General features: G+C 46.1%; 2 protein-coding genes across 2 annotated transcripts in view; one reads left to right on the forward strand and one right to left on the reverse strand.

Moving 5' to 3' along the window:
- Window positions 1-8,812, forward strand: part of LOC143353024 (uncharacterized) — a 35,306-nt gene extending 26,494 nt beyond the window's left edge. The window contains exons 2-3 of the mRNA XM_076786119.1: window positions 6,832-8,723; window positions 8,805-8,812. Of these exons, the coding sequence (XP_076642234.1) occupies window positions 8,000-8,723; window positions 8,805-8,812 (732 nt within the window). The 5' untranslated portion in view covers window positions 6,832-7,999. The remainder of the gene's footprint in view (window positions 1-6,831; window positions 8,724-8,804) is intronic.
- The window catches only part of Tdg (Thymine DNA glycosylase), a 614,020-nt gene that overhangs the window by 489,352 nt on the left and 112,130 nt on the right, over window positions 1-12,538 (reverse strand). The gene's annotated exons all lie outside the window — the stretch shown is intronic.

The raw sequence follows: 12,538 nt of genomic DNA on the forward strand, positions 1-12,538 counted from the left end.
CACCAGCAATGGGACCACACCCACTAGGGGCACTCTGCACAGCTACGTGGTTCATAGGATTATTACGTTGATTTACTTTCTTGATATGAATAATAAATCGGTTCATCGACGCTAGTATGATTCGATGCACTCGTCCACGTCGCCCACAAGTTAGAAATTGCATTTGAGACACTTGACTCCGGGTGGTGCAGCAGGGATCGGAAACGAATCAGAATCAGATTGGCCATTCGTCGGGTCATCGTGAACCCTGTTTACGTGGCGTCGCGTCACGTCGCGTCGCGCCGGCTCTCGGACGATATCAACAGGCGAGTTCCGCCGTTAAGTACCTATGAAAGCCAGGGTCCACGGGGCGCGTGCTTGCAAAACACCGTTCTGGTTACCATGACACTCGGGTTAAGTAACGTGATTCGATTGGAGGTGCATTTTTCTTCGTAACGAGCGATAATTGATTTATTGCGTATGAAGGGGTCAGTCCGGGCCGTATACGCGGCAGCACGCGCGCTGGTACCGACCGATCTGCTCGATTAAATCTCCGCTCCGACGACGCCACTCTCTCCTCGTCGTTGTCGTGGCCAACATCCTACCAACGAGTCAACGACAACGACGACGACGACGACGACCGATGTCAACCAACCGAACTGCCAATTGTCCACGTCGCCCTAGCCACGCCGAAACGTTCCAACTCGATCAGCCTCGATCGACTCTGGCGCCGGATTTCTCGGCTTGCCTCTGGTCAGGGGTGCACGAATCACAACCCGCCTGCATCCAACCGCCAAACCGATTCTGTTCGTTTACCCTTGCCGTTGCGACGATTTAAAAATAGCCGAGAGGAATGCCAGTGTCTCGACGAGTGGACCTTGCAGGGCCGAACCGAACGTAAATGCCGAACGCCAACGTCACCGTTACTTGAGTCGATTTTGTAGATCTCGAGGACTGGCTATATACATCACGGGCCGGAAACAACCCTTACAGTTTCGTCTATGCTTCGCGTACATCAATTTAAACAATTATTATCAAATTAACATTTCAGCTTTTCATTCTGATCTTAATTAGGAAGGCTCGAAGTCGCTGTATGTATACGCGCTTCTCTTTATAGAAATTGAACTAAACTGAAATTGGTAGTATCGCATGTGAACTGTGGACTTTATGCATTTACGACGAAAATGGATAGGCACAATTTAAAATAGCGAAAGGTTAAGAGAAGATTAGAAACGCCAACGTATTATTTTAAATTTACTAAAATTATTTAAAAAGCAATGACTTTATGCTTCGCTCCCGTTTCTCACAATCTATGTACAAAATGTTTAGTTTCCATACAAAAATTCGCAGTCCAGCCATAAGCTTCGTAGCTTACCGTTTGCCACTTGAACCATTTCAGCTGTTGATTCGACATTGAAACAATCAAGTTTTCAATGAAAATCCAGCTATACTGAGTTCTTATCATTTCTGATACCATTATTTGTTACACAACTAAGAGATCAATGTGGAATTTACTGTGACTATAGTAATTTTCAATGTATGTAGATCATGTGACATTTTTCGACACGAAAGAAACACTTTCAGGGGATGTCTCTTCAGGGTTGCCTCGTGAGCTAAAGTTACAGTTCACCGTGTAGAATTGCCTGGAATTCCATCCGGCTAGATGCCGCGCCGAACCGTTTCGTTGTCAGCGAGCCGTTTTCCTTTCGTTTCACCGAGCAAACCGTTCTTTCGCAAAGAAGGCGGACCCGTTTGATTATTAATTACGGGTCCTGGTCGGAACGGAAACGTCAAAGGACCGTGTAGGAATCAGGGGGTTGGGTGGGAGGGAACGGGTTGCTGAAAGAGGGGGGAGGGGACAACCGACGCGACGTCGCGAAAACAGAGTCGCGATTTCACGGGCCAATGGAACTAATATTAGATCGTCTCCGGCTATAAAGCGTGGAACGAACCGGGGCGAGTCTGCACTAAGGGTAAAAAATTCTTCTCGAGATTTTTTTGGTCCCGCCCCCTTAAAATATGATTTATCATTAAAGGCTAAGGGTAGTCACGTGACTTTTGCAGAGTTAACAGGTCGGTGATTGCTGTATCATTTCCGTTCACAGCCTTCAGACACTGACTCAAGATCCGTCTTGGTCTTGATCCGACGAGTCTTAAATCTGTGACTAAACCTGTGACATTTTTTGCTCTGTATTATCGATATTATGAATTCTGACGTCAGAAACGTGCTTCAAGTTTTTGGCTTTATTTCGCAGAGAATCAAGACAACATATAGCTCAATTTGTAACTGGAGATGTTTTGTAGCGCGCGCTACTCTCGATTTCACCTAGAAAATTCATCCAATGGCATAAAAATGATTGGATTCCACGGCATGCAGATCGTCAATTTTTGGTCTACTTCTAACGCTTATATTACCAAATATCTGCATAATCTTGTCAGCGCGTGTCCAGCGCGCGCTAGATCGAACCTTCCTCTTTCGAATGGGCCTTTTCCCAGTGAAAACTATTCTCGTATAAGGACGAAAAGTTGAGACACGTAAAATCATTTTTCGCCCATTTTTGTCGGTAACCTGGTCATTCTACCTTATCGCGAATCTATGGAATCTTGGCTCTTAAATACAGTGTACGATGCAGAATCTGACAAACGGGGATATAGCAAATCTGGACACACCGATTTTTCTGAAGTTTCTGTAAGAGTTTTCGGAAAAATCTTTGAGAAGTATGGTTTTTCTTCGGCCATCGCCTACGTTAACCCTTAACGGACAATTGCCGCTATATAAGCGCCACGGCACTTTTACTTACTGGGTCGAATGCCGCGTATATGGCGGCAAAAATCATTTTATTATTTTTATCACTCTTATTGTTGTCATATTTACATAATGAACTATAAATATTTTCCTTTCTATACTTGATATAAAAATGTTGAGTCCACAGTTTCTCTTCGTATGAAAAATAGGTTGGACCTGGTGGGAAGTAAACTTAAAACACTTCCGGACCGTTAAGGGTTAAACAGGTGAAAATTCCCGTTGCCCAGAGAGTACCTTTTGAGTGCTTCGAAATACTGCACACATCATTTTCTCGCCAAGTCTCGCAATTTCGTGAAACCAGACAAAATCGAAAGTCGAAAATTAGAACCAGCCTAGTCTGCACGTGGAAGACGTCGTCGTCGTCGTGGTGAACATCCACCGGAAGGACGGCGCCGCCGATTCGATAAAGTAATCTCGAGCTCGTATGCGATCGTCGCATCTTTTTCCCGGTTGTAATTTGCGTCGGCAAACGCTCCCAACATTATCGCAGCATTATCTCCGCGAAAATTGAAAGTTGCCGACTTGCATCCTTATTATGGGGACGATAAAATCGGAGCAATTGAGACGCAACTTGTTGCAAATGAAATGAAAACAGTCAACCCGTCGTGAACAAGAACATTTCTTATCGCATTTCTGGATGAGTCCGATATATTCACTTTCTCTGCGAGACAAGATTATGCACTGACGAGCTCGTCATTCGACTGTGGATCTTTGTGCAAAATAAAATTTGTACAGAACAGGAATCGAATAGAAATTCGGTAATGATTTCAATCAGCTCGTTGCACATAGATATTTTTTAATTCTTTGAATCTGTCCACTGCATTAAATTTTATTTACTCATTTTCACATAGAAAATGAATAGAATTCGCCGTTGACTCACCATTGAAATTCAATTCGGACCGCAAATGGTCAATAGTTTTTCGAGGATGGAGCGATCGTAGTCGAGGATTTCTCCGGATGTTTTCGAGGGAGAAAGGTGGTCAGGTGTGTAGGAGGGGGTTGGAAAGTGGTAAGGGAGGAAACAGAGCGGAAGGGCAGTCGGGGCAACGGTGCTCTGCGAAGGGTTTCGCGTAGCCAGGCCTCGTAATGAAAAGCGGCGTTTGTCGGTTCCGCAGCGGTGGATCTCGTAAACAAACATTCTTGGACGATGATGATGCTCTCATCTCGGGATCCTCGGAATATTGCTCATCGTTGCTCGGTTCTCTGCTCTCGGCCCCGCCCGATTTCTCTCCCCTTCTCTCTCTCTCTCTCTCTCTCTCTCTCTCTCTCTCTCTCTCTCTCTCTCTCTCTCCTCTCTCTCTCTCTCTCTCTCTCTCTCTCTCTCTCCCTCTCTCTCTCTCTCTCTCTCTCTCTCTCCCTTTCTCTCTCGCGCGAGGCCCTTCCAATTTTAACCGAATTTATAGTCTGTGAGATTCATCGATTCCTCGCGCTGCACTGCAACACGCGTTTTCCCGCGAAAAGTCATTTTTATATATCCCTTTTCGAGGAAACTTTATTCTTCTGCGATACAATTTTTCGATTCTCTGCTGCGATTACGCGTCACTGAAGAGAGTAGCCTAATTTCAAAGAAAAATACTTCATTAACTCTATATTACTCATCCTTCGTACAAAAGATCGTTTGTACAGGTGATCCGCTAAATGAAGCAGTGAATAAATTGAATACCGTTCCCTCCGATTGACATGGAAGAATTTTATCCTGCACAAAGATCCGCTAAAGTTACTTACGTCGAAAGTAATTAATATAATAAAGATCTTATTTCTTCCCGTAGAATATTTTAATTCCTCACAGATAGAAGCGTTTTTAATTAATTGAACGAAATACTGAACGATCTCGTCGCGACCTCACGCCGAGCCGGAGCGTTTGATATCGTGACCAATGGCGTATTACGTGCTCTAATTAATTGCTCGATTTTGGTAATAATCTGGACAGAGTGAGAAAGGGAGAGGGAGAGAAAGAGAGAGAGAGAGAGAGAGAGAGAGAGAGAGAGAGAGACAGAGTGGTGCTAAGGGTGGCCGGCAGGGCTCGATTAAATTCCACGCAAGCCCCAGGTGCAAATATTGACGCTCTCGTTCGTAGAATTCATGCGGAAATTTGTTTACTTATATTTGCTTCGATTCGCGGTTCGGTGCAACGGGTGTCGGATAAAGAATAACGATCGAGTTTGTTGAACGAACGGAATTTACACGGGAGGAGCCGAGTGTATATTGTGTCTCGCAATAAATACACTACGAGTATTTGCGTGATCGTAACGTATTTGACGACGTACAATAATCCCGGCGAAATTTCAACAGATTATGATCAGTTCTACTGCAGAAAATAAGCTCGGGAAATTCAATCCGAAAATATTGAATATCGCGATGGAACGTTCACCGTTTTCCGTCGTGAAACAGCGACTTTCGTCGAGCGATATTTTTCCCGTATTTCATACCTCGTCAATAAAACGAAATTGTTGTTGCACCAAACACCTGATGGTATTCCGGTGTTGCACCAAACACAACATCAAATTCAGTTCTCACAATCGTTCTGTTAATTGTTTGTTATCTTCTGTTGCTCGTTAAATATATTTATTAGTTAAAAACCAAATTCACAATCAGTTCGATCCAAACATGTTGTCCCTACCTTCGTGACAAGTGACGATATCCTTCGAGGATTTACGACTACCATAGCCGCACCGCGATTTTGCGGAAAAAATCTCTGGCAGTAAATAAACGATGCTCACACTTTGTTTTCGACGCTTGTAGAAAATATTTCTCCGAGCGAGAATTAATCCTCTGCGAACGAAAACAACATTATGCGAACATTATTTTCTCTTTTCGTGTCTTCTCATCTCTGTTTTTCTCTACAGAGCAAGACTACTTATTGCGGACTTCAACGTTGGAGTTCAATTATCGAAAGAATGTTACGTTTAACAAACATTTGTCGGTACTATTTGAGAATAACAAGAAGTTATTATAATACTACACGGGTTAATGTTAAAGTAACGCTTTTGAGATCGCGCGTGTAGCTGACGAGACTCGGGCGGCGTGTCTGTGCATTGCTCACCGTTTCTACTTGCACGCGCATCGCACGGATCTTCAATTGAAATTTTCCTGGAATCCACAGTTGATACGACGTAGGTTACAAAGCGGTCTTTCTTAAGCTTTTTGCTGTGTAAACCAACACGTGTATTTAGAATGGAACCACGGTATAATTATTTATAATGTCAAGGTCTTTAATACTGAACCTACCAAGCACAAAACATATAAAAGTGAAACGCCTTATAGAAGTACTAAATTTCGAGAGATTTAGTGTTCGTATCGAAAAAAAAAGGCTCTATACAGACGTAGCAAAGACATGTACAAACACGGTGGTATGCATTTTTAATTGATTACTTACTTATTTAAGACGTAAAATGTCTAGGAAAGAGGCACAGCGTAACATAGCGTGAGAGTCAAGGCCAAATGCCTGCCGGCCCCCTTAACCCTGCAGTACTCGCGCCTACTGGACACCGCGACTGACAGTACGCAGAATGAGTATTTTGATAACGTCCTCTAGCACGTCCAAATGATCACTGATTGTTTTGTTCGTCGGACTTCGGGTAACTCGGACCCAAACAGGAAGGTATTAGGTGGGCGTGCCGCTGCGCGTAAAAACACTCGAATTATAGACAAAAATATTGGAATGCTGAGCGGGAGTCCGCGCGCGACTACTACAGGGTTAAACTTTGCACGACTTTCATTATAAAAGTCAATTCAACTGTTTTCGAACATCACTCTTGTCTGTTTACCGCGCGTTGACCCCTATCGCTTGAGCCCGGTTAATGACATTACATGAAAAAACTCAGGCAATCTCTTTATAAATTCACAAAAACCCGCTAATAATAAATATTCTTTGTTCTAACCATTAGAAAAATATTGAATTGAAGATTTCAAACGAAAGTGACAATTTCAAGATTATGAAAATCTCTGGGATCGTTCGGTGTTGAATAAAAGTGTCTGCTGCCGTCTACGGACAAGAAAGCATTTCCACAGCTGACGGATCATTCACCGTGGTTTTCTGATTGCAGGATAAGGAGTTCCCGACGAAACCTCGCTAGTTTCTGGCGCAGAAGGGAGACAGAGCCAAGGAAAAGCGGGAGAACGCGAGGGGAAAGCCGATAGAAGCTAGGCAGCGGTATCGCGGGAGTCAGCGAATCGAAAATCCTCGGGAGGGGTGTACGAGGACGTGGAAGACATAAAAGGGACGTGGAAGAGAGGAGGCTGTGTATCGCGGCGGTGAATCGCGCGACGTGGCATGACCGTAACGAGAAGAAGGAGGAGGAGAGGAAGAAGAAACTGCACGGACCGCGAGACCGGCAGGATTTAATATTCAGCGCGAGTGGATCGATCGCCGTCGGTGATCGCGAGGGCAGTAGGCAGCTAGCAAGAGCTAGCGAGTGTTAGCGAGCGAGCCGCTCGATGGCGTCGTTTGACCCACCGACCCACCGGGGCATTGTCTTTACAGCCTAACAGAGTGAATATCTCGCTCGAGTCGCTTTTCGTCACTTCGCGGCGCAGTGGCACGCGGGAACAAACGCGAGATCAGCCATGCCTCTGATCATCCGCGACGCTCGATCTCGCCGGTGATTCCGAGGTTCTCCGCGACTCCAGTGAAACAGTGGAACTACAAAGACTTGCTGTCAAGATCAGTCTACAGTCTTCATAGGAAGCTCTTTATAGAAAGTGAACCAGTGGAAAGGACGTCGCTACCTAGATGGGTCATAGGAAGCTCCGCGTCTTAGCAATTCCCCGGAAGTGAACCAGCGAAGAGAATTCGCTGTCAAGATGAGCCTAGAGTCGATGAAGGTTTCTAGAGAGTTCTAGAAGTCCTAGGAGCGATTCAGTGAAGCAGAGGACATATTCAACGTCCCCCCCCTGAAGAGGCAGTCGCTATCAAGATGAGCCTACAGATGAATCCCTCGCAAGCGATCGGAGAGTTATAAGAGAGTCTTACGAGTGAATCGGTGCAACGCGCGAAGGTACATCGAAAGAGGACGTCGCTGGCGAGATGAGTCTAGAGTCGGCGGAGTCCCTGTTGCGGGGCTAGAGACTCGGGGCTAGAGCGCGATCGCAGAGGAATCCTAGCGAGGGTTCCGCGAGTTGTCAGCGTGGTCGGGGGTGGAGTAACGTGTCAGCAAGACGCGGCTATCGTCCTGACGAGAGCGCCGCGGGGTTATCCCTCGTCCCCGAGGAAGGATGCAGTCGGCGTGGTGCACGCGCAGGCCCGGCAGCAAGATGTCCGAGGAGGATTCGAGGATCCCGACGATGGACGGTCGCTGGGGGATCGCTAGCAGCACGGCTGTCGTCGACATCGCCACCTGCCACTGCCATTGTCCTGAGGGTCACCCGGCAAACTTGCCCTCCTCCTCTTGTACTTCGTCGTCCGCCTCCTCATCTGCGACGACGCTCCTCTCGGCTCGCAGCGAACGGACTGCCAGCGGCTGCGACCTCTGCGAGCGTCTTCGTGGACGCTGCGACCCGTTGCCCGATAGGACCAGGCGCCGCGACGCCGATCACGCCATGACTTTAACCAGGACGTTCGAGCGAGACAGGTTCCAGCCAGCCGAATCGTCGTCCTCTTCCTTTTACGCCTCGAAGCTGTCTTCATCGTCCTCCTCCTCCTCCTCATCTTCCTCCTCCTCCTCCTCCTCCTCCTCCTCCTCCTCCTCCTCATTGTACCCCTCTTCTTCGTCTTCTTCGACGTCGTGTTCTTCTTCTTCTTCTTCGGTCTCGGTGTCCTCGCCCAGTAGCTGCGGCTCGAGCGACGTGCGGTGGAACTCGCGGACTGAGAGACCGTTTTCGTGGGCGAGCCCGTGCGGTTCGCTCACCTGGACCGTTTTGTTCCTATTGGTACTCGTGTTCCCCATTTTCGCCGACCCCCAGAAGGGGACGCCGACGAGTCCCTCCAAAGAAGACGGAGGTGAGTCTATTTCTAGTTTACTCCCGGAATTCTCTTTCAACGGTTAACACTAGTAATATAACTAATCCTTTCCACTTGCAGCCCTTTGAACTTTTACTCAATACTACTACTACTACTACTATACTACTTTTACTCATTTCCTCCGATCTGGAATACTTCCATCGGATCTATATATTAGTGTACACGGAGTGTAGAATGCATAATTACACGTGTACAGTGATTTCTCTATATATGTCGCCAAGGCCTGGATGATAAACGTCGCGGAATTATGCCCACTACCGCAGAGTATACCCCGTCAGGGGCCGCGAAGCTCGACGCGGCCTCGGACGACGAAGAGTGTAAACGTAACACGGTTCGGGTATATCTCCTGGACGATACACGACGCTGACAAGACCCGTATTGTTGACATATATCAAGAATTCACTGTATTAACAATTTTGAACACATCTATTTGACGCTCTGAATATCGCACATGTGTCTCAGCGTCACGCGAACCCCGTTCCCGCAACCATCGCCTTCGCTTTCGTAGATCCTTGCGGAAAACCTTTGCTCCGCGTAGAAACCACTTGAAGTTACAGCGCGAGCTGCCGGAGCAACGTAAAAGTCAGCCTCTTGATCGTTGCCTTCGAACCCGCGACACGCAACACCACCGTACAGCTGTATCATTAGCACGGTGTGTGTGTGTGTGTGTGTGTGTGTGTGTGTGTGTGTGTGTGTGCGCGTGTGTGTGTGTGTGTGTGTGTGTGTGTGTGTGTGTGTGTGTGTGTGTGTGTGTGTGTGTGTGTGCGTGCGTGTGTGTGTTGGTTGTAGTTGAAGCTGCAATCTCTGCCTTCGAAACCTTTGATAAAATATTTACCCAAATATTTCCGTATGTACCCACGTTTCCTCACCCTCCCTTGGGTGATCACGTTAGAGCACATACTCGCGAAACACTCACCGACCGGTCACAGATCTCATTAGGTGCCTCGGATGAGCATCGACGTGCAGTGTTTGAGCATCTTTTGACTCGTGTTGATACTACTTTTATTAGCCTAATACTTTAAAAATTTTGTGAGCGTAATTACTAGATCAAGATGCTAAAGGAATCAACGATAATAAATGTGGAAGAGTCTCTATCTTGGTATCTTTTAGTGTAGAGTGCCCTGGTGGGCGTGGTTTCGTGGCTCTTGCCTTATAAAGTGCCTTGAGAGGCGTGGTTTCATTGCTCCGTATCGTAGAGTGTCCTAAGGGCGTGATTTCATTGCTCTTCCCTTACAAAATGCATTAAGAGGCGTGGCGCCATTGCGCCTTGTTGCTAAAGCGCCCTAAGCGCATGGTTTAATTCCGTTCTCTTTGTAGAATACTCTAATGGGAAATGCTGTCTCTACTCGTGTAGAGTGATCTTGTGCTAGCGTGGTTACCTTGCTCTCTGTACAAAGTCGTCCGAGGGGCGTGGCTTTGTTGCTCTTTCAACGTAAAGCGCCGCAACATAGGTGGTCTTGCTGTCATAAGATTGTAGAGTGTACCTGAACGGGTGTAGCTCCATTGCACTTTGTATAGAATGTTTTGAGTGAGCGTGGTTCCGTTGCTCCGTTTTTGCAAACAGTGCATGGGACATCATTTTGATATTCTATGTTTATACTGTCCAGACAGCGTAGTTGAATTATCTTGTATTCGTAGAGTGTTCTGGTGGGGAACAGCGTAATTGTTCTACTTGTATAGAGTGCTCCAAGTGGGCGTGACTTTGCTGCTCTTTGCCTAGTATCCTTGAGCGAGCGTGGTACTTCTTTCTTCGTAAACTATCAGAAGTAGCATGTTCTTGTTCCATTTTTTCGAGTGGTCTTTTCGCATAAAATGCCCCGAGCCAATGCTATACGACAACGGGACAATTCACGCCGATACCAGGGCCAGACGATTCCAGTTAATTCGTTCGAGTCCCGCAGTTGGCGTGCATTCGGAGTAAAATACAGTTCCCACGCGAGCACCGTTCGATTTTTGCAAACGATAGTTAGGTTCGTTGCGGAGTGAAAGGACAGGTGAACAAAGTCGAGAATGCTGACCAGTAGAAAGAGACTCGATTCCCAGGTATGTCGGGCGAGAAATATCGACTCGAACGCGACAAACTCGCTTCGGTTTCGTCTTTCCATTAGTTGCTGGCCAGTCCCATCGGTTTTATTTGCCTTCCGCGTTATCGTGCCTCCGATGGGGAAACACGGGGCGCAACGGAGAGAAGAACGTTGCCTGGGTTTCATTCACTTTTTTTCTTTCGGCGATCGCTGTCGGCGGTTTCGTTTTTCGATTTTAACGCCGACGGACGTCGTTGAATCGGAGCCTCTTCGAAAGATTTAGTCAAATCGTAGCGATCGACCCGCGGTCAGCGCCACGCTGCTTAATGGGCACCTTCAGCACTGTCACGGACGTCTACGAACACGTAGAAAGGTAAATTATTCTTCTCAGAACATTATTCTGATTCTTTCTGCTGGAAAAGCATCCGCGCTAGACATTAGTCTTCTGCGTCATCCGATTTCTTAACACCTTGTTGTACGATGTGTTTCATAGACACGGTGATCAGAATATTTTTGTAACGTCTAATCGTTTCCTCGAAGAACAGGAAAATTCGTGCTGACTATAAATTTAAATTTTCCTTAACGCTAAACCTACTAGAAACCCACGTGAGACTATAAAGATCTCTATATTTTGTTTAAGCAGAATATCTAAACAAATTAAGTCTTGCCATTCTTAAGGCGACAGTGCCAGTCACGTTTAATGCTGGATACGTTTAATGTTAACACATCACCGCCCCTGCGATTGTTTCATAATTTTTAAAAGTCTATGCAATCTCAATTGTGAATCAACAAGTCACCCCTATTAACGTCATGTTCGTTTGGGATTATAATGTAGAAGAAAATTTTTACAGCACAATTATTGAATATCCTATTAACCCCTTGCACTACAAGTTATTTTACGGTTACAGTGATTGGAACTTCTTTGGCGTGTATAATTTTGTATAATTTTCTAGACAAAGAATGTAGTTTATATTTGTTCTATATCTATGTATTCTCCAATGACTATGTGTATATCGACAACCAAATAGAATTTTATTTCGGTATACAGGAAATTAGTGTGGTATCGGGAATATGCGGGCACCCGGTACATAGTTTTAGGATATAGACTTTAGGTGTAGACTTTAGAAACACTTTAGAACAGGCATGCAGCGAAGGCCGGAAAAAGGCCATAAAAAGGGAAAGCGACAGTGACCAGCGTTAGATTGCGAGCGACGATGGGCCTTCGGCCCATTGACGATGTTCATGCCCATATTTGGGCATGGTGAAAACTCCGGAAGGGGCGAGCGTGGGGATGAACCGAGTCTTGCGAGATGAGGGATGAGTGAGTCGTGGCAGTAGTCGTTGTCTGAGAGTCGTGTCCGAAAGTTGTAGAGTAAGTTGTAGGAAGTTGAGGGTTTTAGTTGTATAGTTGCCATCGCGTAGTTTAGATTAACAGTTAGTAGCTAAGCGCGCATCTATTGTATACTTAAGTTTATTTCTTTCGGTTCCTTAAATAAATAACTAATTATACGTGATACCACACGCATAATTTGGGGGCTCGTCCGGGATTGATTGAGAAAGACTCGGTGGAAAATAGCTGTTGCGCGGTTGTGTTGTGAAAGTCGCATTAAACCTCAAAATGAACACTGGGGAACCAGGTCCAGACGACACCATAGTCGAAGCTAACAATCTTGCCGGCAATATAAAGTTGATGCGCATTGACGCAATGAAGTTGGCGGAGCTAAGGCAGGAATTGAAGCAACGGAAGCTGAAGAGTAGCGGGAATAAGGC

This window comes from Halictus rubicundus, chromosome 3, assembly GCF_050948215.1.
Source record: "Halictus rubicundus isolate RS-2024b chromosome 3, iyHalRubi1_principal, whole genome shotgun sequence".
Taxonomy (NCBI): Eukaryota; Metazoa; Arthropoda; class Insecta; order Hymenoptera; family Halictidae; genus Halictus; species Halictus rubicundus.